At 48.1% G+C, this 26,198-nt stretch overlaps 1 protein-coding gene across 1 annotated transcript in view; it reads left to right on the top strand.

The window, feature by feature from the left end:
• Positions 1–26,198, top strand: part of SCARF2 (scavenger receptor class F member 2) — a 49,715-nt gene that overhangs the window by 15,282 nt on the left and 8,235 nt on the right. The window contains 7 exon segments of the mRNA XM_083478547.1: positions 382–483; positions 1,542–2,061; positions 4,190–4,408; positions 7,085–7,213; positions 13,547–13,650; positions 14,641–14,758; positions 15,909–16,027. Of these exon segments, the coding sequence (XP_083334673.1) occupies positions 382–483; positions 1,542–2,061; positions 4,190–4,408; positions 7,085–7,213; positions 13,547–13,650; positions 14,641–14,758; positions 15,909–16,027 (1,311 nt within the window).

Genomic DNA, 26,198 nt, shown 5'->3' on the forward strand with positions numbered 1-26,198 from the left:
GCATGCCGTCTTCAAGGGCAGCCCCACAGTCAACACATTGCAGTAGTCAAGCAGAAGGTGACTAGCGCGTGGGCAGCTGAGGCCAGGCTATGCCAGTGTAGGAATGGTCATAGCTGGCGAACTGGCATCCTTTTCTGTAGGCATTCCTTCAAAGTTTGTTTGGTGTGTTTCTTCCAATTCATCCCTCTCTGAACTGACGCTCCAGCCAAGTTAGTCACCTGCTGACACCCGCTAGGGGGTCTCTGGCTTAGTGGCACCTCTGCTGGGTGCGCAAGGGTGGGGGAGAGGCTCCCACTCTCTTCGCACGGGTGTCCCGCCAGCCGTCAGTTCCACATGTCCCCGTTTTCTCAATTATCCCCTCTCTTTCTCTCCCCCTCGTAGCTGCCTGCGAGGGAAACTTCACCTGCAAGGACAATGAGGTCTGCGTGAGGCCCAACGAATGCCGCTGCCGCCATGGTTACTTTGGTGCCAACTGTGAAACCAGTGAGTACAGAGGACAGGGCCGTGTAGTGGTTACAGCGCCATACTAGAACCCAGGAGAGGCTTGAGGGCTAGTCACTGCCTCTCAGCCTGAGCTGCCTCACAGGGTGGTTGGTGGGAATTAAATGAGGAGGGGAAGCTGTGTGTGTGTGTGTGTGTGTTTAAATTGACAGCATTTTTAGCACCTTGATGGTTTTACTAAGCGGTCCACTGTAAACGGCTTAGAGGCCTTCTGTTCTGGTACATGGTATCTCATTTTTGTGAAATATAAAATAAAAGGGCTATTCAGAGTTGACCTGTGACATTTCAATTCTTCAAGGTTGAATATGCATATACTGAACATTTAAAAATTGAAATGACACATACAGTCATACCTCTTGTTGCGTTCGCTTCATGTTGTGGATTTTCGGGTTGCGGCAAACCTGGAAGTGTATACTTCCGGGTTTCGCCACATATGCAAAAGCGTTCTGCACGCCTTGCGCATGCGAAGAAGCGCTCCAGAACGGATCATGTCTGCAACTAGAGGTACCACTGTATATGAAGCTGTATTCCATAATATATATACAACAAAACCTCTATGTTAAGGGCTGTCTTGAATGTTTTTTATTATTATCATTATGATTGATTTATTAATTGCCTTCTAAATAAGACAATTTATGCAACTCAGCCAGATGGGTGGGTATTATTATTATTATTATTATTATTATTATTATTATTATTATACTGTTCATAAAAACACAACTACATCAAATATATTTTAAACAAGACTCTCCTACTGGGTGGTAGTCATCCACGTTTTACGCAGAGTAGACCCATTGAAATTCACAGGCCTTGCTTAGTCATGCCCAGTATACAACGCACTGTACACACCTCTACATTTACACCTGTTGCTCCGCCTACTTTGGCCTGTGGCCCTGCCCACCACATCATGTGGCCCTCAGAAGGAGCGAATGCGGCCCTCGGTCTCATTTTTTTAAAAAAAAAAAACAGGTTCCCGCTCCTCCAGCCCCTGCGCTAACCTTGTTGTCGTCATCCTTCCCCATCCCTCCCCCCCCCCACAGAGTGTCCCCGCCAGTTCTGGGGCCCCGACTGCAAGGAGATGTGCCAGTGCCACCCCAATGGGCAATGTGAGGACGTGACGGGCCAGTGCACCTGCAACGCCAACCGCTGGGGGCCCAAGTGCGAGAACGCCTGCCTGTGCAAGCATGGCAAGTGCGACCAGAAGACCGGCAAATGCACCTGCGAGCCCAACTGGTGGGGCCCCCAGTGCTCCAGCGCCTGCTACTGCAGCCTCAACTCCCAGTGCGACCAGCAGGTGGGCACCTGCATCTGCCAGCCGGGCTGGTGGGGCCGCAGCTGCAACAACCAGTGCTCCTGCAACAACTCACCCTGCGAGCAATTCACGGGCCGGTGCCAGTGCCGGGGGCGCACCTTCGGCCCTCGCTGCGACCGCTACTGCCAGTGCCACATGGGCAAGTGCAACCAGCTGGACGGGACCTGCACCTGCGAGCCGGGATATCGGGGGAAGTTCTGCAGGGAGCCCTGCCCGGCCGGATTCTACGGGCAAGGCTGCCGGAGGAGGTAAGGCAGGGGGGCAGCGGTCATAGAATCATAGAACCTTAGTAAAGGTAAAGGGACCCCTGACCATTAGGTCCAGTCGTGACCGACTCTGGGGTTGCGGTGCTCATCTCGCTTTACTGGCCGAGGGAGCCGGCGTACAGCTTCCAGGTCATGTGGCCAGCATGACTAAGCCGCTTCTGGCGAACCAGAGCAGCGCATGGAAACGCCGTTTACCTTCCCTCCGGAGTGATACCTATTTATCTACTTGCACTTTGACGTGCTTTCGAACTGCTAGGTTGGCAGAAGCAGGGACTGAGCAACGGGAGCTCACCCCGTTGCAGGGATTCGAACTGCCGACCTTCTGATCGGCAAGTCCTAGGCTCTGTGGTTTAACCCACAGCGCCACCCGCGTCCCTCATACAACCTTAGGAGACCCCCAAAGATCATCTGGTCCAACCCCCCAGCCAAGAGTCCCCTGCGAAACATGTGTGGCGAAATTGCAAATCATGCCTAGCGGAAACTCATGCACCGAAAGGTGGATCAGTGCTCTGGTTTTGGGGAACGAGGGATGGCCCAGAATAATATCCCCAAGCCCCGCCCCTGATTCCTCCCACTTAGTCACGCCTCAGCTTCCCACCATGGGAGCCAGCATGGTGTAGTGGTTAACAGCGGTGGACTCGTAATCTGGTGAACCGGGTTCACGTCTCTGCTCTTCCACATGCAGCTGCTGGGTGACCTTGGGCCAGTCACACTTCTCTGAAGTCTCTCAGCCTCACTCACCTCACAGAGTGTTTGTTGTGGGGGAGGAAGGGAAAAGGAGATTGTTAGCTGCTTTGAGACTCCTTAAGGGGAGTGAAAGGCAAGATATCAAGTCCAAACTCCTCCCCTTCTTCTTCTTCTTCTTCTTCTACTACTACTACTACTACTACTATTTAGCTTTCCTGTAAACTAGAATGTGAGAAGAGCTTTGTACCTGGTTCAAGCCAAAAAGGTCCCATCTTTTTTTCTCTTTTCTTTTTGAAATAATTTTCATTTGATTTTACGAACACTAAGTTATAACAATACCAAGTAGATAACCATACATTGAGATTTCTCTCAATCTCCCGACTTTTCCCCCTCCCCTCCGTGGGTCCATCTTCAGCTACATATTGTTTCGCAATCCATATATTAATATCTCTCCATATTTGTCCCCAGCATTTGTTACATTAGAAGTGTTATTAAAATCCTGCTAATGTTTTTATCTGCTTACAGTGGCTTCCTAAATAAGTCGCAAATTTCCCCCACTCTTTCTTAAAGTTTTTGTCTTCTTGGTTCCTGAGCTTTCCAGTCAGTTTTGCCATTTTGGGGTACCCCAACAGCTTAATTTGCCATTCCTCTCTGGTAGGGACTTCCATCTCTAGGCTAGTAGCATCCATGCTGCTGTTGTCTCATACATAAAAAGTCTTTTTTGCTTTTTTGCAATCTTGGTACCTACAATTCCTAATATAAAAGCTTCTGGGTTTGTTTTTGTTTTACAAAAGTTATTTTAAACATTTTTTTCAGTTCATTATATATCATTTCCCAGAATGCTTTTATTACCTTACACAGCCACCACATGTGATAAAAGGTACCTATCTAGCCCAATCTCTGGAAACTGTGGGTTTCCATGTTCCTAAATGCTTAGCTTTTTGGAGTGCACAGAACAAGTCCTCCTTGCCTTACCCCATTCATCTTCTCCAGAGTCACCCTAGGCCAGTGGTGGCCAAACTTGGTCCTCCAGCTGTTTGGGGACTACAATTCCCATCATCCCTGACCATTGGTCCTGTTAGCTAGGGATGATGGGAGTTGTAGTTCCAAAACAGCTGGAGGGTCAAGTTTGGCCAACACTGCCCTAGGAGATCATCTTCAGTAGCTGACTCGCCGCCTTAAATTCTGATTGGCTCCCATCAGTACTAAAAGGGAGGCGTCTTCTCTGTAGCTAAAAAACCCCTCTCCTTTCATGTTCATTGGACAGTTCTAGGATGCTAGAGGGTGGGACCCTGCTGCAGGAATAGTAACAGGCCTTGCACCCCCTGTGACCCCAGCCTGCTACACTTGGGGAGGACCAGTTACTTTGCAGGGCTTTGTTGATCTCCTTCCTGACTGACCTGCCTCTCTGTGGCTTTTCCAGGTGTGGGCAATGCAAGGAGCTTCAGCCCTGCACCATTGCGGACGGGCGCTGCCTGGCATGCGAAGCTGGCTGGAACGGCACCAAGTGCGACCAGATCTGCTCGGCAGGCTTCTACGGGGAGGGCTGTGACCAGACCTGCCCTCCCTGCAAGGACGGCCACACCTGCAACCACATCAACGGCAAGTGTTCCCATTGCAATCCTGGCTGGATCGGGGACAGGTGAGTCTAGCAAGGGAGTTTGGCATGGGCTTGTCAAGGGCCCTTAGAGCACTAGGCTGTGAGTTGCCCATCTTTATTACCACAGTGCAGTGGTAGAGCAATAACAATAACAACAGTAATAATGATCTCTGTGTTGACATTCCCATTCCACCTTAAGGAACAGACATGGAATTGTTACGTGTCACATGTCTGTTTACATTCCAGCACAGTATGCTGGGAACATCTGTTGTGTGTATAGCTGTTGCTTTTAGCTGTTCTCTCTGAGACGACATGAGAGAGAGACGACATGTTTCTTTGTCCTGATTTATGATTAATAAATCTGTAGTTGTAGTATGCTTCCACAAGCCTCACGCCTATTCTGTGTGCACAGTTCGATCTGCTGATAGTGTGCCCTGGCTGAGTAAGCCCAGGCTGCTCATTTACGTTGGAGCAGAGGTGATGGTCTTCGCAGCAGGACAGCTGGAAAGGAATGGCCCAGCCGGGGCTAGCCAGCTGGCCTCCCAGCCCTCTGTATGCCAACACTCTGTACTTGCTTGCCTGATGGTTATGGGCAGGCAGATTTCAGGCTTGCCAATTCTACTTTGTTTTATATTAGATTTCCAACCTCTGAAACACCTGGTGCAAAATGCATATTGTCAGAGGCAGGATGGTTCTGAATGCCAACTGGGGTGGGGGTGGGGAACAGGTTTGGGGTTTCCCGTTGAAGCATCTGGTTGGCCCCTGTAAAAACAGGAAACTGGACTAGGTGGTCTGATTCAGCATAACCTTAAAAGACAGAGAGGATTCAAGTGCAGAGTTGCTCTGAGCACATTCTGAGCCCAACAATTAGTTTTCAGCATCAAAACTGGGTACTGAAGTGGAGATACAAACGTCCACTCCTAGTTAGAGTTAAGAACATAAAAAGAGTGTGTTGGGTCAGGCCCATCTAGTCCATCATACTGTTTGCACAGTAGCCAAGAAGGCAGGCAGGACCTGATCACAAGAACACTCTCCCTTCCTGCATGCAGTATCCAATGACTGGTCTTCAGACGTCTTGCTGCCTCCATGGTTGGAGCATAACCGTCATGGCTAATAGCTATCCAAATTTGCCATGAATCTGTCCATTCTTCTTTCAAAGCCACCCAACGTCACTGTTTCCTGTGGGAGCCAGTTCCACAGTTTAACTACGTGCCGAGTGGGGAGAAGGGCTTTTTAAATAACTAAATAAAAATCCATCCTGAATCTTCCAAAGTTCGGTTCTCAATTTCAGCAGCCCGATTTAGAAATATATAAACGTTGCTGCTGCTGTTATCAAGAGCTGGAAACGCTTACTAATCTACTGCAAATCAGGCAGAGATCTAACGGCAGATCCTGATCTGTTCTCCACCCACTTGTGGTCAAGGCAATGCACTGCTGGAGATGGTAATGTGAAAAAGCCGTGTCAGTAAGCTAAGAAGCAGAAGCAAAAAGCTGTTTGGTTTTTTTTAAAAAAAGTTTTTATTAAAGATTTTTCGGATACAAAACAAACAAATAAATAAGGAAAAGTACACACAGTATAGCACCTCCACGTTCAGATCTTGGGTCTTTTTTACAATCTGTTTACATTTGGAATGGGGCACATAGATATTGTCATAGATTTTGGGGGGAAAGACAGAAGAGACAGGGGGTTGGGGGATGATTATCTGTTCATTCTATAGCATAGTCTTTTTGCAGGGTTTTTATGTCAGCGTCTTGTGGGTCGGTCCTTTATTTATATACTTATCTTTTTATTGGTGTTGTGAGAGATTGGAGGGTCCAGGGTTTGCTTGGTTGCAATATGGCTTGTTTGTATGTACCCACCCATCTGGCAGGGTTTCTCCAGCCACTCTGGGCAGCTCCCAATCTAATAATAATAATAATAATAATAATAATAATAATAATAATAATAAAGTGACAAAACATCAAACACTAAAAGCTTCCCTAAATAGGGCTGCCTTCAGATGTCTTCTAAAAGTTGTATAGTTATTTATTTCTTTGACATCTGATGGGAGGGTGTTCCACAGGCTGGGCGCCACTACCAAGAAGGCCCCCTGCCTGGTTCCCTGTAGCTTCACTTCTCACAGCGAGAGAACAACCAGAAGGCCCTCGGCGCTGGACCTCAGTGTCTGGGCAGAATGATGGGGGTGGAGACGCTCCTTCAGGTACAGTGGTGCCCCGCAAGACGAAATTAATTCATTCTGTGAGTTTTTTCGTCTTGCGATTTTTCCGTCTTGCGAAGCACGGTGTTGGAAAAGTTTTGGAAAAGCTTCAAAAATCACCAAAGTCTTCAAAAACCTCAAAAAAGGCTACCACACCGCGTGCTATGAGTTGCTCCTCGAAGGCAAGTCGCAACTGTATTAACGGTTTTAAGAAAAAGGAAACAAACTTGCAAGACGTTTCCGTCTTGCGAAGCAAGCCCATAGGGAAAATCGTCTTGCGAAGCAACTAAAAAAACCAAAAACCCTTTCGTCTTGCGAGTTTTCCGTCTTGCGAGGCATTCGTCTTGCGAGGTACCACTGTATACTGGACCAAGGCCGTTTAGGGCTTTAAAAGTCAGCACCAACACTTTGAATTGTGCTCAGAAACGTACAACAGCTGTTGTGCTGAAAGCTGTTCTGAGAGCGGCTGTTCCTTCTTGTTGCCCCCCACTGCCCGCTCACCATCTTGAACTTCCTCCAGGTGTGAGACGAAGTGTCGCAATGGGACCTACGGCGAGAACTGCGCCTTTGTCTGCAACGACTGTTTCAATGGCACGTGCGACTTCGAGTCGGGGCGCTGCCTCTGCCGGCCAGGCTTTCAAGGAATTTGGTAAGTGACTCAGCACCCCAATGCAGGGTCTCCATTCTGCTCTTTCAATTATTCCTGTACAGACCTGCCCCCTGCTTCACAAAGAAGCAGCATGGATAGCTCAGCTGGTTGCAGTGCAGTGCTGAAAATAATAAGATTTTAGGTTTGACCCCCCCCCCCATTTTGGGACAGCTGCGTATTCCTGCATAGCAGGGGGTTGGACTAGGTGATTCACAGGATCCTTTCCAACTCTTTGAATCTGTGTACGATAAGTTTAAAATGCTAAATATTACAAATTCAACTAAATGAAGTACAGTGGTATCTCAGGTTACAGACGCTTCAGGTTACAGACTCCGCTAACCCAAAAGTAGTACCTCGGGTTAAGAACTTTACCTCAGGATGAGAACAGAAATCTCGCGGCGGCAGCAGGGGGCCCCATTAGCTAAAGTGGTACCTCAGGTTAAGAACAGTTTCAGGTTAAGAATGGACCTCCAGAACGAATTAAGTTCTTAAACAGAGGTACCACTGTAAAAATAAAAAACCAACCTTTCTACAATTGTGCGGCTGATATTCCACAAAACAGTTATCACTTATTTGACGCCGTTTATGAATCGCTTCCCATAAGGTACGTCGAAGCAGTTTTGAAAGGAAAAGCCGTTCCATGTATGAGAACATTGGCCGCTGTGAGAGAAGGATGCTGGACTAAATGGGCCACTGGCCTGATCCTGCAGGCTCTTCTGATGTCCTTATGTTCTTAAGTCTATTCTGCCAGGTTTTGGTGTGGGTCAGGGATAACCAGAAAAAAGTGAAAAGCTAAACAAAAAGCGCCCTATAGAATCAGTTGTGCTGCCATTGGGCTTTTTCCTCCCAGGCCATAATAATGTGTTTGTGTTGGGGGTGTTTTTTTTAAAAAAAATTCTCGTGATTCCTGCCCCCCATACAAACACCAACCCAGGGAAAGAAATGAAAGTGTTTTCGCAGTTGACCCTCTGCACTCTGCTTTCTTTTGCACTCATTTAAAGATGACTCGGAAGAGCAAAGTGTCCTCCAGAAAATCACCGGTGTCATTCTCTTAGTTTCTAGAGGATAAGAGGATAGAGGGACGCGGGTGGCGCTGTGGGTTAAACCACAGAGCCTAGGACTTGCCGATCAGAAGGTCGGCGGTTCGAATCCCTGTGACGGGGTGAGCTCCTGTTGCTCGGTCCCTGCTCCTGCCAACCTAGCAGTTCAAAAGCACATCAAAGTGCAAGTAGATAAATAGGTACCACTCCGGTGGGAAGGTAAACGGCGTTTCTGTGCGCTGCTCTGGTTCACCAGTAGCAGCTTAGTCATACTGGCCAGATGACCCGGAAGCTGTACACCGGCTCCCTCGGCCAATAAAGCGAGATGAGCATCGCACCCCAGAGTCGTCTGCGACTGGACCTAATGGTTAGGGGTCCCTTTACCTTTTTAGAGGATAAGAAAAGCTGTGCTGGATCAAGCGAATGCCCGTCTAGTCCAGCATCCTTCTTCTTCTTTGGCGATCACTCATAGCCGAGTAAGATTGTCTTCCATTTTTTAAAAGTGAGTCCGTAAGTGACTGTGGAGGCCAGTTCTGGATCCACACATCCTTCCACAGTGGAGACATAGGTTTCTGGGCAGGAGTTGATCACGGTGAGGGTTTGCCAAGCGTGCCTTCCTCTTAGCACGTTTCTCCCTTGCGTCCTGAGTTTGAGCATCTTCAAAGCCCATGACACCTTTGTTAAAGGCTGTTCTCCAATTGGAGCGCTCGCAGGCCAGTGTTTCCCAGTTGTCAGTGTTTATACTACATTTCTTAAGATTTGCCTTGAGAGAGTCTTTGAACCTCTTTTGCTGACCACCAGCATTACGCTTACCATTTTTAAGTTCGGAAGTATTTCTGCAGAGGCAGAGCATGGTCATCATGGTTAGTAGCCACTGATAGCCCTATCCTGCAATCCTCTTTTAAAGCCATCCAAGTTAGTGAGTGTCACTGCCTCCTGTAGCAGTGAGTTCCGCAGTTTAACTGTGTGCTGGAAACATTGCAAAGTTGCAAATTGCAAGTTTGCCCACTGAATCCCAAGTCATTTCCCAATGATATAAATCTTTTTAAAAGACATTTTCAAAAACGGCATCATGTTCTTCCTCTCTGCCTCCGGATCTGGATTTCTCGTCTCCTGGGAATTAAGGGAGAAACCAGCTTTTTATTGCTGCTGCTGTTCTACCGAGAGCTGGCCTGATTACATTTGGCTGCTTAGTCTGTTTCCAAGGCTCAATTTGGGCTCAGTGAACCATACCAGGGGGTTTTTTTGGGGGGGATAGTTCCACCGGGGCGTCTCGCTGTCTTCTTCCTTAACTCTGTTAGCACAGCCCACTCTGCAAATTTTGCCTTCAGACCATTACTCATCACTTCCTCTGTCAGCTCCAATCTGCAGCGGGGCCTTGCTTGCATTTTTCCATTTCTTGACAAATACTTGGTATATTTTCAGCACAGCAAGCACTTCTCTCTGGAAGTGTATATGGGAACTTCTCCCCCACTTTCTCAGATCTTAGTATATGTGCCAAAAGTCATCTGTCTGTCACTGGATGAGATCCGTTCCATTTGTTGTTGTGCGATGTTAAGAGTCCTCGTATCCAGCACGTGCAATTCTAGCGTTCGGGAGGAGCATTGCTCAGTGGTTAGAGCATCCGCTTTGCATGCAGGAGGTCCCGGGTTCAATCCCCAATGGCACCTCCAGGGAGGGCTGGGAGCACCCGCTGCTTGAAACCCTGGAGAGCCTCTGCCAGTCAGAGTTGGCAATACTGAGGTAGAGGGACCAGTGATGTGAATCAGTATAAGACTGCCTTATTCAGTGACTGGGGAAGATTTATATAAAGGAGGTCCCAGGTTAAGTCCCTGCCACCTCCGGGTAGGGCTGGGCGAGAATCCCTGCCTGGAGAGCTGCTGCCAGTCAGTGCTGACACCACTAGGCTAGATGCTGCTGTTTGTTGACCACAGCAGCCCTGGCAAACGGAGGAACCTGCGTGGCTTCAGAGCTGCGTCAGCAAATGGAAAGCCCTGAGCAGGCTAAAAATAAGATTTGGTCAGGAGTTACTCATCAGCTTGCTTGCTGGCTACTGAGAATGACTGTGTGTTCAAACGGGCTCCGTGGTGTGATTGTTTTGCAAGCGAAAGCTCTTCCTCTCTTCCTTTTGCGGTTCTTTCCTCTCCACCACGAAAGTTGGAAGCAGGGATTTTTGCAGAGCTTCCTTGGAAAGGAACACAGAGCAAAGTGTCCTGTTTGTCTGAAGAGGGCTCTTTGTTTCGATTTGGGCTTTTTGTTGTTTTTCCATCACAAAAAGCTAAAGGATGGTTCATAGACCTCCTACGGGTGGTTTCATTGCTTCCCATCATGCAGCCGTTGCACTGAACAGAATTTGTGCCAAGGTGCTGTTTTGTTTATTTATTGATCAGAATTCATATATATATTGCCCCTTTCTAGAACAAACAACAATAACACAAGACCCTGGGGCTTACTCTCTTTCCTCTTAAAATAAAGCAAGGGCAATATCCATCTAAATAGACCTGCTTCCATTTTAGCTGAGCGTCCTTCTTCCGATGACCCTCCAAATTTGTTTTGGGTGTTCCTTCAACCCTCTGGAGCAGATTTGGGGTGGCAAAGAGGGAGGAGAGGGAGAGGCAGTGGCGTAGCGTGGGTTGTCAGCACCAGGGGCAAGGCAAGTAATTTGCGCCCCCTAACCCGTGGATTTGCGCCCCCTAACCCTAACCCCCAGATGTTGCGCCCGGTGCGGCCGGGCCCCCCTGCACCCCCCACGCTACGCCACTGGGGAGAGGAGCTTCTGTTGTGCAAGCAAAGATCTTTGCACTAGTACAGTGTTTCCCAAACATGAGTTTCCAGCTGTTTTTTGGACTACAGTTCCCATCATCCCTGACCGCTGGTCTTGCTAGCTGGGGATGTTGGGAGTTGTAGTCCAAAAATAGCTGGAAACCCAAGTTTGGGAAATACTGCGTTAGCAGCTCTATTTAACTGGATGCCTCCCCAAGATTCTAGTCCTCATGGTTCAGAATAAAAACCTGGTTTAAATGGGAACATAAGAACCTGCCTTCTGCCAAATCTGACCATTGGTCCACCCAGCTCAGTTTTGTCCACACTGACTGGCAGCAGCTCTCCATTCAGCACCATGCTTTGAACTATAGTTCCCATCAACCCAGCACCATACAGCCATACTGGCTGGAGCTGATGGGAGACAAAGTCCAAAACATCCGGTGCACGCCAGGTGAGCAAAGATTGCTTTGTTTTTTATATATATAAACATTTTATTTGATTTTACAACTACAAAATTCCAACAATATCACAATTACACTCAAAATGCAAGATTCTCTTGACTCTCAGACTCCCTGCCCCCCAATTCCCTCCATGGATCTTTATGTTATCCTTTTCAACTGCTTATTATCTCCTCCTCTATTTTTTCAATTTATTATCCAAAGTTTTTGTTAACGTTGCAAGTGTTGTTAAAAACCTGCTGATGTTTTCATTTGTTTACAGATAAAATGTAAATTTTCCCCGTTCTTTGTGAAAGCTTTCGTCCTCTTGATTTCTGATTCTTCCATTCGTTTTTGCCATTTCTGCATATTCTAGCAATTTACCGCATTTTTTGCACCATAACACTCATTTTTTTCCTCCTAGAAAGGGGAAATGTCTGTGCGTGTTATGGAGCGAATGCCTACGGGTGGCGGGGGGATCTGCTGCAGTCGTGAGCAGAGGATCCATGGTTCCCCTTCCTTCCCTCCTCCGTGGCCCGCTTTGAGACAGCAAAGCGGGAGAGGAGAGGAGCCTTCTCCTCTTATACCCCTCTCCTGCATTATGAATAGCATCCTTCTCCACCCAACCTACGCATGTTCCTTGTCCCTTGAGTGCTTTTCCTTCCCTCCCCACTTAAAACGTGGTTACAAAGCATGGATCCACATGGATCCTCAGGATGTTTGCACTGGGCTACCCCAAACTCACCGTCAGATCACATGTCTGTGGCCACAGCATGAACCACAAAAATCATACACCCACTGTTTCGTTTAGAATATTTTTTTTCTTGTTTTCCTCCTCTAAAAACTATGTGCGTGTTATGGTTGGGTGCGTGTTATAGAGCGAAAAATACGGTAGTTTGCCATTCCTCTCTGGTAGGGACTTCTTTCCATCCCTGGACTAAAAGCATCCTTTTAGCCCACAGCATATCCTGCTTTGGAAACCACCTGGACTCCTGACCGTCACCACCTCTTGTGGCAGCAGGTTCTGCAAATAAATTCCACATTGTGCGAAGAAGTCCTTTAGAGCAGGCCTGCTTGCAGCTGCTCTGCGGGCCGTGAGTGGCCCCTACCCTTTTCTCTGCCAAGAGGCACGTGGCACCGGGGAGGCAGGGACCCTAGCCAGCAGGAGAGCTTTGGATGTTCAAGAGGCATGAAAATCCCTGACAGAATCTGATGGCTGTGGAATGGCAGCAGCTGCTCTCATCTGACATTCAGCCAGCAGCTTTGCAGCTTGGACCTTCCTTTAGCTGAAATACAGAATTGCAGAGCTGAAAGGAAACCCAGGGGCCACACAGCCCAACCCCACACAATGCGGCGATTGCACCCTGGCAGGTGACCACCCAACCTTTTGCCAGATGTTTTGCCAACCAGATACAATAAAGGGATCGTAGCGATATGGGAAGCTGCTTTAGACTGAGTCAGAACCTGGGTCCATAAGAACATTGGAAGAGCCCAGCAAGATCACACCGGCGGCCCAACCAGCCCAGTATCCTCTGCTCACAGTGGCCAGCCAGACACCCGTTATGGGAAGCCCAAAATCAGGAGCTGAACACGAGGGCAGCCCCTTCCCCACTGCTGATTCCCAGCAGCTGGCCTTCACATGCAACCTGCTCAATACTGTCTGCACTGACGGATAAGATCCCTTATTTCCATATTAAAAGGATAAACACGCCACAAATCTTATTTAAGGTATATAAAAGAAGTTTACTCACATCATCATCAGTTCACAGTTGGATCCCTGAAGGCAGATTTAGTTACAGATATATACATGTGAGTCTATACCATATGGAGATAGTCTCTTTGTTCTCTGAAAAAAGCTGCTCCAATGAAGAGAGGAAGTCAAAGAGAGAGAGTGTGCTGCGTGCCTGGTGCTTTTGTTACCTGCACAGGTAAGGTCACGCCCACCTCTAGTCACATGCAAAAGGAAGTATGTCCCAGCCCAGGAGGAAACAGGAAGTTTTCGACTGGCTGGAACAAACATCCCCTTTGCATGTCCACTCTAGGCAAACAAGGAATGTTGTACTTGACTGCTACTTGTGTATCACATCCCACAGGTGTAACGTGACGTGCCAGACTGGTCACTACGGGGTGAACTGTTCAGAATCCTGCAAGTGCCACGAAGATTCTTGCGACCCACTGACTGGATCTTGCCACATGGGTAAGTGGCTTGGGGGAAGAGACATCACCAGCATCCATCAGCTGAGTCGAGTCCTGGGCTGCTAGTTCTGAACTGTTCCCATTGGGAAGTTTGGAGTCTGCAGAGTTCTATGGCAAGGCTCCCTCTGCAGGCTAACAGGACTAGTTTCCATCCTACCTAACTAGGGATGAGAGATAGAATTGATTCCTTCTGCATCCAAAGGCAAACTTAACTAAATTCACCCTTTATTTAAAAAATAATAATAATAGGTGAGTCAAAACACTACGAATTTTTGCCCTTCTCTGAATTTTGCAATGCAGTTCTGCAGCCAAGTCAGATAAATGCATAAGTTTGTGAAGGTGACATAGGAAAATGCATCATATTAGGGGGACTGTTTTGACAATTAGGCAATTTTGCGTCCAAAAATGTAGTTTAAGTAGATGCTAAAATGCTAAAATGCTGTTGAATTTGCATGGACTTTCTTATTTTTTATTTTTAAAAAAATGCAAACTGATGTGGAAATGTGGAGAACTGAATTTAAGATTGAGAAACTGAAAGCAATTGGAATTATATGCCTGCCGAACCCCTTAGAACTGCAGTGTCTTTCTGCACGTTCAATGAGTTAATCCTTTAGTGTGGCAGCGCCTATACTTTGGAACTCCCCGCCCCTTTACAATCAGGCAGCTGCCATCACTGTGTGTTTTTTTCAGCACCTGCCAAAAGCCTATTTTGCTTATTTCAGCAAGCCTACCTGGATGTATAAAGTTGACATGCATTTTAATAGGTTAATTTTATTTTATAATGTCTATATCTTTTAATGGGGGGAGCTGTTGTTTCTGCTTAATTTAATTTGTAACTCTGACTTTGATCAATCATTTCAATGCATGTTTTATTTCTGGGAACTGCTGAGAGGTTGTTGTTTTTTTTACAATGGAGCAATGTACAAATTCCATTAAATAAATAAAATAAAACAAGAGGGGGGGTGTTGTTTCTCTCCTGATTCCATTTCAGAGGCTAACCAGCGGATGGGCGTCATTGGAGCCGGTGCCCTCTTGGCCTTCCTCCTCCTCCTCCTCCTCTCCCTCCTGTGTTGCTGCTGCGTTTGCCGCAAGAAAGACCACTCCCGGGAGTAAGCATCAATGCTGGGAACCCTGAGCCCATTGGCAGGGGGGCTACCGAGGCTCCTTGGTGGGCAGGAGGGAGGGTGATTAAGGGGGTCTCGTCTGCTTCTGCCTAAGGTGTCTGCATTTGGGACTTTTCAGTTTAGAGAAAAGGTGAGCAAGAGGCCACATGATAATGAATAAAATTGTACACGGCAGGCAGAGAATTTGTGGACACCCAACAAAGCTTGAATGTTGGAAGATTCAGGACAGATAAAATTTGAGTCCTTCGTGTAGCTTCTTAAATTATGGTACTCCCTGTCACTTGTATTTTAATGGTGAATTTTAATGGTGAATAATGGAGATGCAAAAAAAATTGGTTTATTATAAAAGATGCAGGAGGAAAGGACTAACAACAGGACCCACAAAGGGGAAGAGGGAAATCCAGGAGATTCTGTGGAATCTTGTTTTTTCTATTGTATGTTGATATGTGATTATAAAATTTTAATTTGAAAAACCAAATAAATACCGTACTTTTTGCTCTATAAGATGCACCAGACCACAAGATGCACCTAGCTTTTGGAGGAGGAAAACAAGAAAAAAAATATTCTGAATCTCAGAAGCCAGAACAGCAAGAGGGATCGCTGCGCAGTGAAAGCAGCAATCCCTCTTGCTGTTCTGGCTTCTGGGATAGCTGCGCAGCCTGCATTCGCTCCATAAGACGCACGCACATTTCCCCTTACTTTTTAGGAGGGAAAAAGTGAGTCTTATAGAGCAAAAAATACGGTAAATTTACAAAGATATGGTACTCCCTGCCACAGGAGGCAGTGATGTCCGACAAATTGGATGGGTTTAAAAGAGGATAGGAAGAATTCACATGTGAGAAGGCTGAAAGTAGTATAGCCCCTTCTGCCACCTCAAGACTCTGCTACTTCCTCATTGTGCTTGCCCATGTTGACCAGACACAGTGCCAGAAGAATCATAGAATTGTAGAGTTGGAGGAGCATCTACTCCAACCTTCTGCAGTGCAGAAAGAGGGGGCAACCCTAACAGTAAAGCAAAGTGATGGGGGCCTTCATCACACTATCCACCAGGACAACCCCTGGTCCCAGTCCATCTGCATCCACACTGTTAACATCTGCCAGGAGTCTAACCCAAAATGCACATCTTCCCTTGCAGCTCAAACCAGGACCCACCCCATAAGAAATCCCCAAGGCGTCTTTGTGGGAGGTTCAGCCGCATCAGCATGAAACTTCCACGCATCCCTCTTCGCCGCCAGAAGCTGCCCAAGGTTGTAGGTAAGGACCAGCTTCGGTTGTCTCCCGCCCCCCAAGCTCCATTATGTGTTCCCCACATCCTGTTAAGGGCCCCATAGCTAACCATGGTTTGCAGGTCTGACTGTGTGGCATCACGATCCCGGTGTAGACAAACGAATGATGAACAGGCGTGCGAGATTCAGAATTCTTGTCACGGTGACAGAGGCTTAAATTAGGTTTGCAAATGTGTCAGGATCCATTTTGACAGTTCTGTCAGTGCCCCTGTGTCATGTCTTTGAATGGCTAAGCCCAGCCTGGTAGAATTAATCAGGGTTTGTTTTCTTGCAACAAACCACAGTGTGAAGCCGCGGTTTGCTGTTAGCTCACAAACCATGGCTTGTTCCTAGCTATGGCTTTGTGTTATGTCAGAACGCATTGTCAGCCTTGCCTGACTGTGGAGGGGTGTTTTGTGTGTGTGTGTGTGTGTGTGTGTGTGTGTTTTGCTCCACCAAGATACTCAATCAAGCTACAGAGGCACAAGGCAAAAGGGTTTGCTTACAGAAACTATGGCTGGTCTGCGAAACGATTCATGGTTTGTTGGCTTGAACAAACCACAGTTGAGGCAGCTGTGTTTTAAATATGGGTGTGAATGCAACCATAGAACAGGCAGCTTGGCACTGTGATGTCAACATGATCACTATGTAATTCCCTGATTGGCTGGGATTTTAGCAGTGAGGAAGCCCTTTCAAATTTTATTGGGGAGGGGTTAATGTCTACAAAGCAGCAGCAGACCAGGGGAACCATGGCTTGCAAACAGGCATGGGAAATGTGCAAAAAAGAGAGGGAGGTCATGGACCTCTCTGCTGCAGTCTTTGCTCCAAATATTAAACTTTGTGAAGCCTTTGGCTCAGCTCTGGTAGAAACACGATCCTGTCTCTTCTTTTAAGCAATTTCAAGCTGGTCAGGATTCTTTTGCACTCAGCTTTTCTGAGAGCTGCCTCCCCACCCACCCCCCATCTCGGTCAGGGGAGCACAGTGGTACATCCCTGGCGCTGAAAAGCCCGCGGCTCAGAGCAGCAGCAACCATTTCCCCACTGAAACGATAACAAGCGCTGTGTTTACAGAAGCGCCGCTGGGCTGAGTTTCCCCCCCTCTTCTCTGAATAGAGGCTCCTTCTGTGAAGCAGAGGCCCAGGCTGAATGGGCCTGTGTTTCCCCATTTCCTGGCACTTCCCTGCTGCTTGGGGCTTTTGTATAAACGGGGCAGTGAGAGGCTCCCCTCTTGGCCTCTGCTGACTTTGGAGGCTGGAGCTGCTGACTGCTGCCTCTGCCGGAATCAGCAAAGAGGACCCTGGGTTTGGACAGAGGCACTTCTGGGTCAATTCTGTATCCAGGGCCTACCTGCCTACCAGCTCCATCTGATATGCCGGCTGAGACCCTACGTGCCTCCACAGTCTTGCCAGAGTGGTACATGCTCGGGTTATCTCCCACTTGGACTACTGCAATGCACACTACATGGGGCTTCCTTTGAAAGCAACTTGGAATACAACTAATCCAGAATGTGGCAGCTAGATCAGTGACCGGGAGCAGCCACTGGAACCATATAACACCAGTCCTAAAGGATCTACATTGGCTCCCAGTATGTTTCCAAGCACAATTCAAAGTGCTGGTGCTGAGCGTTAAAGCCCTAAACGGGCTTGGCCCGGTATACCTGAAGGAGCGTCTCCACCCCCATCGTTCAGCCTGGACACTGAGGTCCAGTTCCAAGGGCCTTCTGGTAGTTCCCTCATTGCGAGAAGCGAAGCTACAGGGAACCAGGCAGAGGGCCTTCTCGGTAGTGGCACCCGCCCTGTGGAATGCCCTCCCATCAGATGTCAAGGAAATAAAAAAAACTATACAGTTGTTTAGAAGACACCCAAGGCAGCCCTGTATAGGGAAGCTTTTAATGTTCGATGTCTTACTGTGTTTTAATTTCTTGGAAGCTGCCCAGAGAGGCTGGGGCAATGAGTCAGATGGGTAGCTTATAATTTTATTATTATTATTATTATTATTATTATTATTATTATTATTATTCCCAAAGGGGGTGAAAGACCATTTATGCAAGAGCGGATAGCCCAGCTCAGAGCAGCTCTGCTCCTTCCCCCCTCTCCTCTCTCCTCAATGCTTTTTGTTGTCTGCTAAATTAAACTAAACGGGACGCGGGTGGCACTGTAGGTTAAACCACTGAGTCTAGGGCTTGCCAATCAGAAGGTTGGCGGTTCGAATCCCCGCGACGGGGTGAGCTCCCGTTGCTCGGTCCCTGCTCCTGCCAATTTAGCAATTTGAAAGCATATCAAAGTGCAAGTAGATAAATAGGTACCGCTCCGGCGGGAAGGTAAACAGCGTTTCCGTGCGCTGCTCTGGTTCGCCAGAAGCGGCTTAGTCATGCTGGCCACATGACCCGGAAGCTGTACGCCGGCTCTCTTGGCCAATAAAGCGAGATGCGCACCGCAACCCCAGAGTCGTCTGCGACTGGACCTAATGGTCAGGGGTCCCTTTACCTTTACCTAAAGAAAAAGCAATAGGAACAGTGCCACACTTCCTCCCAGCGTGTGTGAGACCCCCTAGATGAGGATGAAGATGCATGCAGGAAAACAGCTTCAGCACCATGTGTGGGAAACTTCACCTCCTGGCTACCTGGCTGAGGTCGAGTTGGAAAAAGTTCAGGAAAGTTTGACCAAAACCATCAAGGGGTGGAGCGATTCCCCGGCGAGGAAAGCTTGCAGAGTTTGAGAGTTTTTAGCATAGAGCAGACACGTCCAACTCTCTAGAGACTGCGATCTACTCCCAGTTCAGTGGTACCTCAGGTTGCAGAAGCTTCAGGTTACAGACTCCGCTAACCTAGAAATAATACCTTGGGTTAAGAATTTTGCTTCAGGATGAGAACAGAAATTGCATGGCGGTGGCAGCGGGAGGCCCCATTAGCTAAAGTGGCACCTCAGGTTAAGAACGGTTTCAGGTTAAGAACGGACCTCCAGAACGATTTAAGTTATTAACCTGAGGTACCACTGTATAATAAAACTGGCAATGATCTACCCATTGTCATTGCCAAGAGTTTTTTTTGGGGGGGGCAGACCAGATTTGTTGAGCTTTTTAGGGGGGGAGCATTGCCCAGAGTTGCTGAGCCTTTTAGGAAGGATTGACAAGAGTGGTTGAGCTTTTGTTGTTGAGCTATTTGGGGGGGGGGTTTGCATTAAATCAATCACTAAACAGTCCGACGCCCTCCCTCATTCCCCCACTATGCCACCGCCGCTGGGAAGACAAGTTTTCACAGATGTAGCAGCGGCAGTGGGACATAGAGCGGGGGCACGGCATGGCACGATTGATCAGGAGCAAACAGGCGATAACTTTTCTTAATCCAGCGATGGACCTGGAGCACTCCAGCAATCTACCTGTAGATCATGCCCGGCCGGTTGGACATGTCTGACGTAGAGGAAAAGTCAAGGGGTTGGACTTGATGGCCCTTGGAGGTCCCTTCCAACTCTAGTCTTTATGGTTCTGTGATAGTCATTTGCGCCTCCGGCATCCCTTTGCCCCTCCTTGCCACACACGCACCCCCAGGGAGTCCCACGACCCCACAGGGGACGCGCCCACTTTGGAAACCAGACAGCCCATCCTGGCAGCCGAGACCCCTGTGACATGAAGAAGTCGATTTGCATCTGCTCGCTCTCTCCTGTCTGCGGACACCCTCTCCGAGGCTGGCCTTCCTTCCCGCGGCTTCGCTCGGCTGCCAGAGGGGCTGTTATTTCACTGGAATGAAATGCTTTGGTCACAGACTCCTTTGTTTGCCTTGGCACGCAGGCTTCGCCATATGTTCTTTTTATCCATCCCTGACCGCGGAGGGCTGAGGTCCCGCGCAGCTGTAGTCGAGGGCCGGGGGGGGTGTTGCAGGCTGGAGCCACTGGGAGACCAGGGCAAGCGGACCATCTCTCCCACTCACCCCTTTTAGGTTTCCATTTCTTCCCTCCCCACCCCTCCTTTCTTTCTGCAAAACTGGCACAGTTTTTAAGAAGCCAGCCCACGATCTGCAGAAGGGGCCGTAGCAGCTCAGTAGCTGAGCATCTGCTCTGCATGCAGAAGGTTCCAGGTTCAGCCACCAGTGGCACCTCCAATGTTCCCTGCCTGAAACCCCTGGAGAGCTGCTGCCAGTCAGGGTAGGCAATATTAAGCTAGATAGAGCAACACATTGTGGGTTTTCTGTGTGTTAGTGCTCCGAGCAAGGAGGTGCAGGATCTTGCATGCAGCCCGGTGCCTCCTGGGTGCCCAGAACCAGCACATGAATTATTTTTTATTACTTCATACAGCTACTTATAATAGATTTAGGTTTCCGGACTTTTACCATTAGGTATCTTCAAGGCCATTTTCTGAAATGAGATTACAGTGGTACCTCGGGTTAAATACTTAATTCGTTCCGGAGGTCCGTTCTTAACCTGAAACTGTTCTTAACCTGAAACACCACTTTAGCTAATGGGGCCTCCTGCTGCCGCCACACCGCCGGAGCACGATTTCTGTTCTCATCCTGAAGCAAAGTTCTTAACCCGAGGTACTATTTCTGGGTTAGCGGAGTCTGTAACCTGAAGCATATGTAACCCGAGGTACCACTGTACTTTTGTCCTGCCATGGGATGCATCCAGAAAGGCGCGCTCTTATACCGCTTGAAAGTCTCAACACCTTGACCAAAAGTGCTTTTTCAAAATGGCGGAAAGGGCTGCCACATCCCCTTGTTGCGATGGAGCTGAGCAGTGCAGCCCAAGCAAGATTATTGCGTGAGAGAGCAACTTGCCTGCCTCCCCCTCTCACACACTATGACTTCCTCTGTGTGCAGCAACAGCCCTCCTGTGTTTGCCTCCAGTGTCTGGTGTTCCAAGATAGACTGCCCTGGCACATGGAGGTTTCACTGGGGGGAGGGGATTATCTCGTCGCTTGTAGCAAGCAAAAAAAAGCATGAGCTGCAAGCACCTGGGGGAAAAATGCCCCTCAATGCATAAACACCACCCACCTCCAGGCTCGCACAGGGTCTGCCCTGGAGTGCCCTTCCCAGATCTTGTGCCCTGGCTCTGTGAGGTAGAAGCAGACTCCTGAACAGGCCTAACCTTCCTGTTTGACGGCGAAGGAAGTCTCTGTTTATGCAGTAGCTGAGGAAGTTGCTTGTTCTGCCCGGAGCGGGTCAGCTCTCCTGTGGCCTTCAAAGCTGCTTTTGATCTGTTGGCGCTTTCACTATGAAGGCCTTTCGGTTTCCCCAGGAGGAGGAAAGGAAGTGAGGAGGAGAAGGAGGTGGTGGGTTGCCCGACAGCTCCTCCTCCTCCTCCTCCCCTGAGCAGGAAATGGAAGATGGTGCCAGCCTTCTCTTTGGAACAGCAAATCCAGCAACAAGGCTTCAACATTGCTGCAGCAACTATGGACCATGCCATAGGGTGAGCATCAGAAGAGGCTGCTGGCTTAGGTCAGTGCATCTGGTCACACCTAGTCCAGCATCCTGTTCACACAGTTGCCAACCATGCCTCTTTTGGGAAACCTGTAAGAGCTCTCTCCCTTCCTGCAGATCCTGGCAACTGATCTTCAGAAACATTACTTCCTCCAGCTGTGGAAAACAGAGCCATAGCCATCCTGTCCCGTAGGCGTTGGAAGCCCCATTCTCCATGAATTTATCCAATCCTCTTTTAAAGACATACAAGTTGGTAGCCATCACTGCTTACAGTGGGAGGGTGTTTAACTATGCTAGGTGTGAAGAAGCTGGTCCTTCTTGTCTGTCCTGAATCTTCCGACATTCAGTTTCATTGGATGTCTACCAGTTCTAGCGGGGAGGAGCGGGTGGCGCTGTGGTCTAAACCACTGAGCCTCTTGGGCTTGCCGATCGGAAGGTCGGCGGTTCGAATCCCTGCGATGGGGTGAGCTCCTGTTGCTCCTGCCAACCTAGCAGTTCGAAAGCCTGCCAGTGCAAGTAGATAAATAGGTACCGCTGCGGCAGGAAGGTAGACAGCATTTCTGTGCGCTCTGGTTTCCATCACTGTGTTCCGTTGCACCAGAAGTGGTTTAGTCCTGCTGGCCACGTGACCCGGAAAGCTGTCTGTGGACAAACGCCAGCTCCCTTGGCCTGAAAGCGAGATGAGCGCCGCAACCCCAGAGTCACCTTTGACTGGACTTAACCATCCATGGGTCCTTTACCTTTTACCAGTTGTAGCATTGTGGAAAAATTTTCGCTCTCCACTCTCTCCATTATTTTCTAAACTTCTATCATGTCGTCTCATACTTGGCTTTTCTCTAAATTAAAAAGTCCCAAATGCTGAAACTGTTCTTCATTGGAAGTTAAGGCACAAAACCGAAAGAGTTAAAAGGATTGTGGATGCCTACTGCTGTATAAATATTAAAAACAATGGAAATTTTATATTATGAAAACTATAGGTTTACATTATTTATTAAATTTATTAGTTGCTCCCCCCCTTTTTTTTTACAAAAGCAACTTACAATACATATAGAAACAAGCACATACATTAAAACCGGTATAGAACAAAGCATAGAAAGATCTAAAAAGACATTCTTGTTTTTTAAAGGCAGGATTAAAACATTCCACCCACTGAAGAAGGCTGCAGAAAAATTAAAAACCAAAGCTCTGGCAGAAAGGGAATGTTTTTACCTGGCACTTGTAATGATGGCACCAGGCAGGCCTCCCTGTGGGGAGCATTCCACAAGTGGGGAGCCACCACTCAAAAGGCCCTTCCTTGTGTTGCCGCCCACCGGACCTCCCATAGAGGAGGCAGACGAAGAATGGCCTCAAATGATGAACACAATGTCCAGGCCAGTTTGTATGGGGGGAGGTAGTCCTTGACGTATTGGGGTCCTGAGCCACGTACGGTTTTATACGTCAAAATCAGCAGTTTGAATTCGGCCTGGAAGCTAATTGGCAACCAGAGCAGTTGGGCCAGAATTGGTGTGATGCGCTCAGTCCATCTTACCCCAGTGACCAACCTGGCTGCCAAACTGCACCAGTTTCCGAACTATCTTCAAGCGCAGCCCCACATATAATGCATTGCAGTAATCTAACCAAAAAGGTTACCAGAGCCATAGAGAACAGAAAAAAATATTTCGGAGAAAACTAAAAACATCAGCCTGATGAAAAAATATATATTTACAGGAAACTGAAGTATCTTATCCATAGGATGTTTGTGAATATATGGCAAGTCTGGAGATATCTACGTCGATAAGGAGGCAGGAAGCTCCCTTACATTGAGTCAGGCCATTCTTCCATCTAGCTAAGTATTGTTGACACTGGTTGGCAGCAGCTTTCCAGAGTTTCAGGTGTCTCTCCCAGTCTTACCTGGAGATGCCAGGGTTTGAACCCGGGACCTTATGCATGCAAAGCGGATGTACTGCTATCCTGCCCCCACCACCCGCCCTTGCCCTTCTTCTCTAACTTTAAGGAAATAAGGGCTGAGACCTCCTCTGACTAGCACTGGCCCAGGAGGCAGGCCAGTGAAAACGGGGATCTGTGGGGAGAAACGCTGTGGCTGGGAGGGGGGTGGCGCTGGTTGGAAGCGAGAGGCCCGCAGGAAGCAGCGCGGCGCTTTTGCAGCCGCTCTTGGCATGATTTATTTGGCAACGAGTCACCCAGAACCAGATGTCTGAGTGCCGAGCAGCTACAGGAAACTCTGCATCCCTCGGGGGGCTCACTCTGCACAGAAGCCGCCCTGTTTGGGGTCTCCTTGGCCCAGGGGCTGTTCAGGCAAGCAGGTCCCAGTCTCGTTTGCAAAGCGTTATGCGGCAGGGGAAGGCTCAGCAGCCATGTTATTGTACGAGTGCACGGCGATTTGTTCTCCCAGCATCTTCATTCTCACTCTAAAGTGGCTGCCGGGAGTTTTCCATTAAATTTATTTATTGGTTTTTTTCCCCAAATTAAAATTCCACAGAGATATAATCAAACGTAAATCATAAAAACAAGATTCCAAGCAATCTCCTGAACTTCCATCCTCCCCTTTGTGGGTCCTATTATAAATCATTTCCTCCTGCATCTTTTATGATGATCCAAGTCTTTTACATCACCATTGTGTCCAGAATTCAGCCTTATACTACAAGTGATATCCCAATCCTACTATCGATTTTAACTGTTTACGATGGTCTTTAAGATAAGTTATAAATTTCCCCCATTCCTTATTAAAGTTTTGATCTTCCTGATTTCTGATTCTTCCGGTCATTTTAGCCATTTCGGCAGAATCCATCATTATGCCAGCTGCTGAGAGTTTTCCTTCCTCTCTTATAATGCCAGAACCATACAGGACCCATCCAATGAAGATAAACACTGGACGATTCAGGACAGATGGAAAAAAAGTGTGTTGTTGTTTTTCTTCACAAAGCACAGAGTTAAACTATGGCATTTGCTCCCACAAGAGGCAGGGATGGCCACCAGTTTGGATGGCTTTAGAAGAGGGCTAGAAAAATTCAGAGGAGAAGCTTATCCATGACAGCTGTGCTCTGTCTACACTGTTGCAGGCAGTGTGCCTCTAAATATCAGTTAAGAACATAAGGAGAGTCTGCTGGATCAGGCCAATGGCCTATCTAGCCCAGCATCCTGTTCTCACAGTGGCCAACCAGATGCCTCAATGGGAAACCCAAAATCAGGACTGGAGCGCAATATGTTGTTGTTGTTTAGTCGTTTAGTCGTGTCCGACTCTTCGTGACCCCATGGACCAGAGCATGCCAGGCACTCCTGTCTTCCACTGCCTCCCGCAGTTTGGTCAAACTCATGCTGGTAGCTTCAAGAGCACTGTCCAGCCATCTCGTCCTCTGTCGTCCCCTTCTCCTTGTGCCTTCCATCTTTCCCAACATCAGGGTCTTTCCCAGGGAGTCTTCTCTTCTCATGAGGTGGCCAAAGTATTGGAACCTCAGCTTCAGGATCTGTCCTTCCAGTGAGCACTCAGCGCTGATTTCCTTCAGAATGGATCGGTTTGATCTTCTTGCAGTCCATGGGACTCTCAAGAGTCTCCTCCAGCACCATAATTCAAAAGCATCAATTCTTCGGCGATCAGCCTTCTTTATGGTCCAGCTCTCACTTCCATACATCACTACTGGGAAAACCATAGCTTAACTATAAGGGCCTTTGTTGGCAAGGTGATGTCTCTGCTTTTTACGATGCTGTCTAGGTTTGTCATTGCTTTTCTCCCAAGAAGCAGGTGTCTTTTAATTTCGTGACTACTGTCACCATCTGCAGTGATCATGGAGCCAAAGAAGATAAAATCTCTCACTGCCTCCATTTCTTCCCCTTCTATTTGCCAGGAGGTGATGGGCCCAATGGCCATGATCTTAGTTTTTTTGATGTTGAGATTCAGGAGCGCAATATATCCTGCTCTGTAGTTTCCAGCAACTGGGATTCAGAAGCATTGCTGCCCCTGACCTCACATCCCCTTCAGCCCAATTTTCTTATCTCTTGTGGATAAGCTTCAGTGCCTTGTGTGCACCCTCTCATTTCCTAGGACAGCCAAATTCAGCAGGCAGCATAAACCCTCCTGAGGCAGTCCTTAGCCAGAAAGGGAGAGGGCACCCTCTGCTGTTAGAATAAATTAAAAGTTTCTCTTTTCTTTCTGAGGACTTCTGGGTCTCTCTTAATCATCTTGAGTTTAGGATGACGGTTCCTCCTTGAAGCCAGCCTGCTTATTCAAGCATTCAACCTGATTTGGTCGCATGAAGCTTTTGTGGAGGTTAGCCCAATTCCTGGTCTTCACTGAGCATTCATTCTGATTGTGTGTGGGGAGGTTAATGAAAATACTCTTGGTAAAAATCCAGAATCATTATTATTAAAAGAAAATACCGAGCAGTGCAATCTAAAAATTAACACAGATATCGTACCATATTTTTCGCTCCATAAGACGCACCTGACCATAATACGCACCTAGTTTTTAGAGGGGGAATGCAAGAAAAAAAATATTCTTTGAAGGGAGCACTGAGCAGAGCCTATATGCATCCCAGGCTCTTTAAAGGGAGTGCGGCTCTTGGGGGCTTTTGCGGGAGGTGGGGGAAGGGACAGAGCGCGGCTAAGCCAGAACAGCGAGAGGGAGCGCAGTGATCCCTCTCACTGTTCTGGCTTCTGGGTTAGCTGCACAGCCTCTTCAGGACAGCGGGATGAAGGCTCCCTAATGCCCTGAAAAGGCTGCGCCCGGCTGAGCCAGAAGCTACAACAACGAGAG

Source organism: Podarcis liolepis, assembly GCF_965112155.1.
Source record: "Podarcis liolepis genome assembly, chromosome: 15".
In the NCBI taxonomy this organism is placed as follows: domain Eukaryota; kingdom Metazoa; phylum Chordata; class Lepidosauria; order Squamata; family Lacertidae; genus Podarcis; species Podarcis liolepis.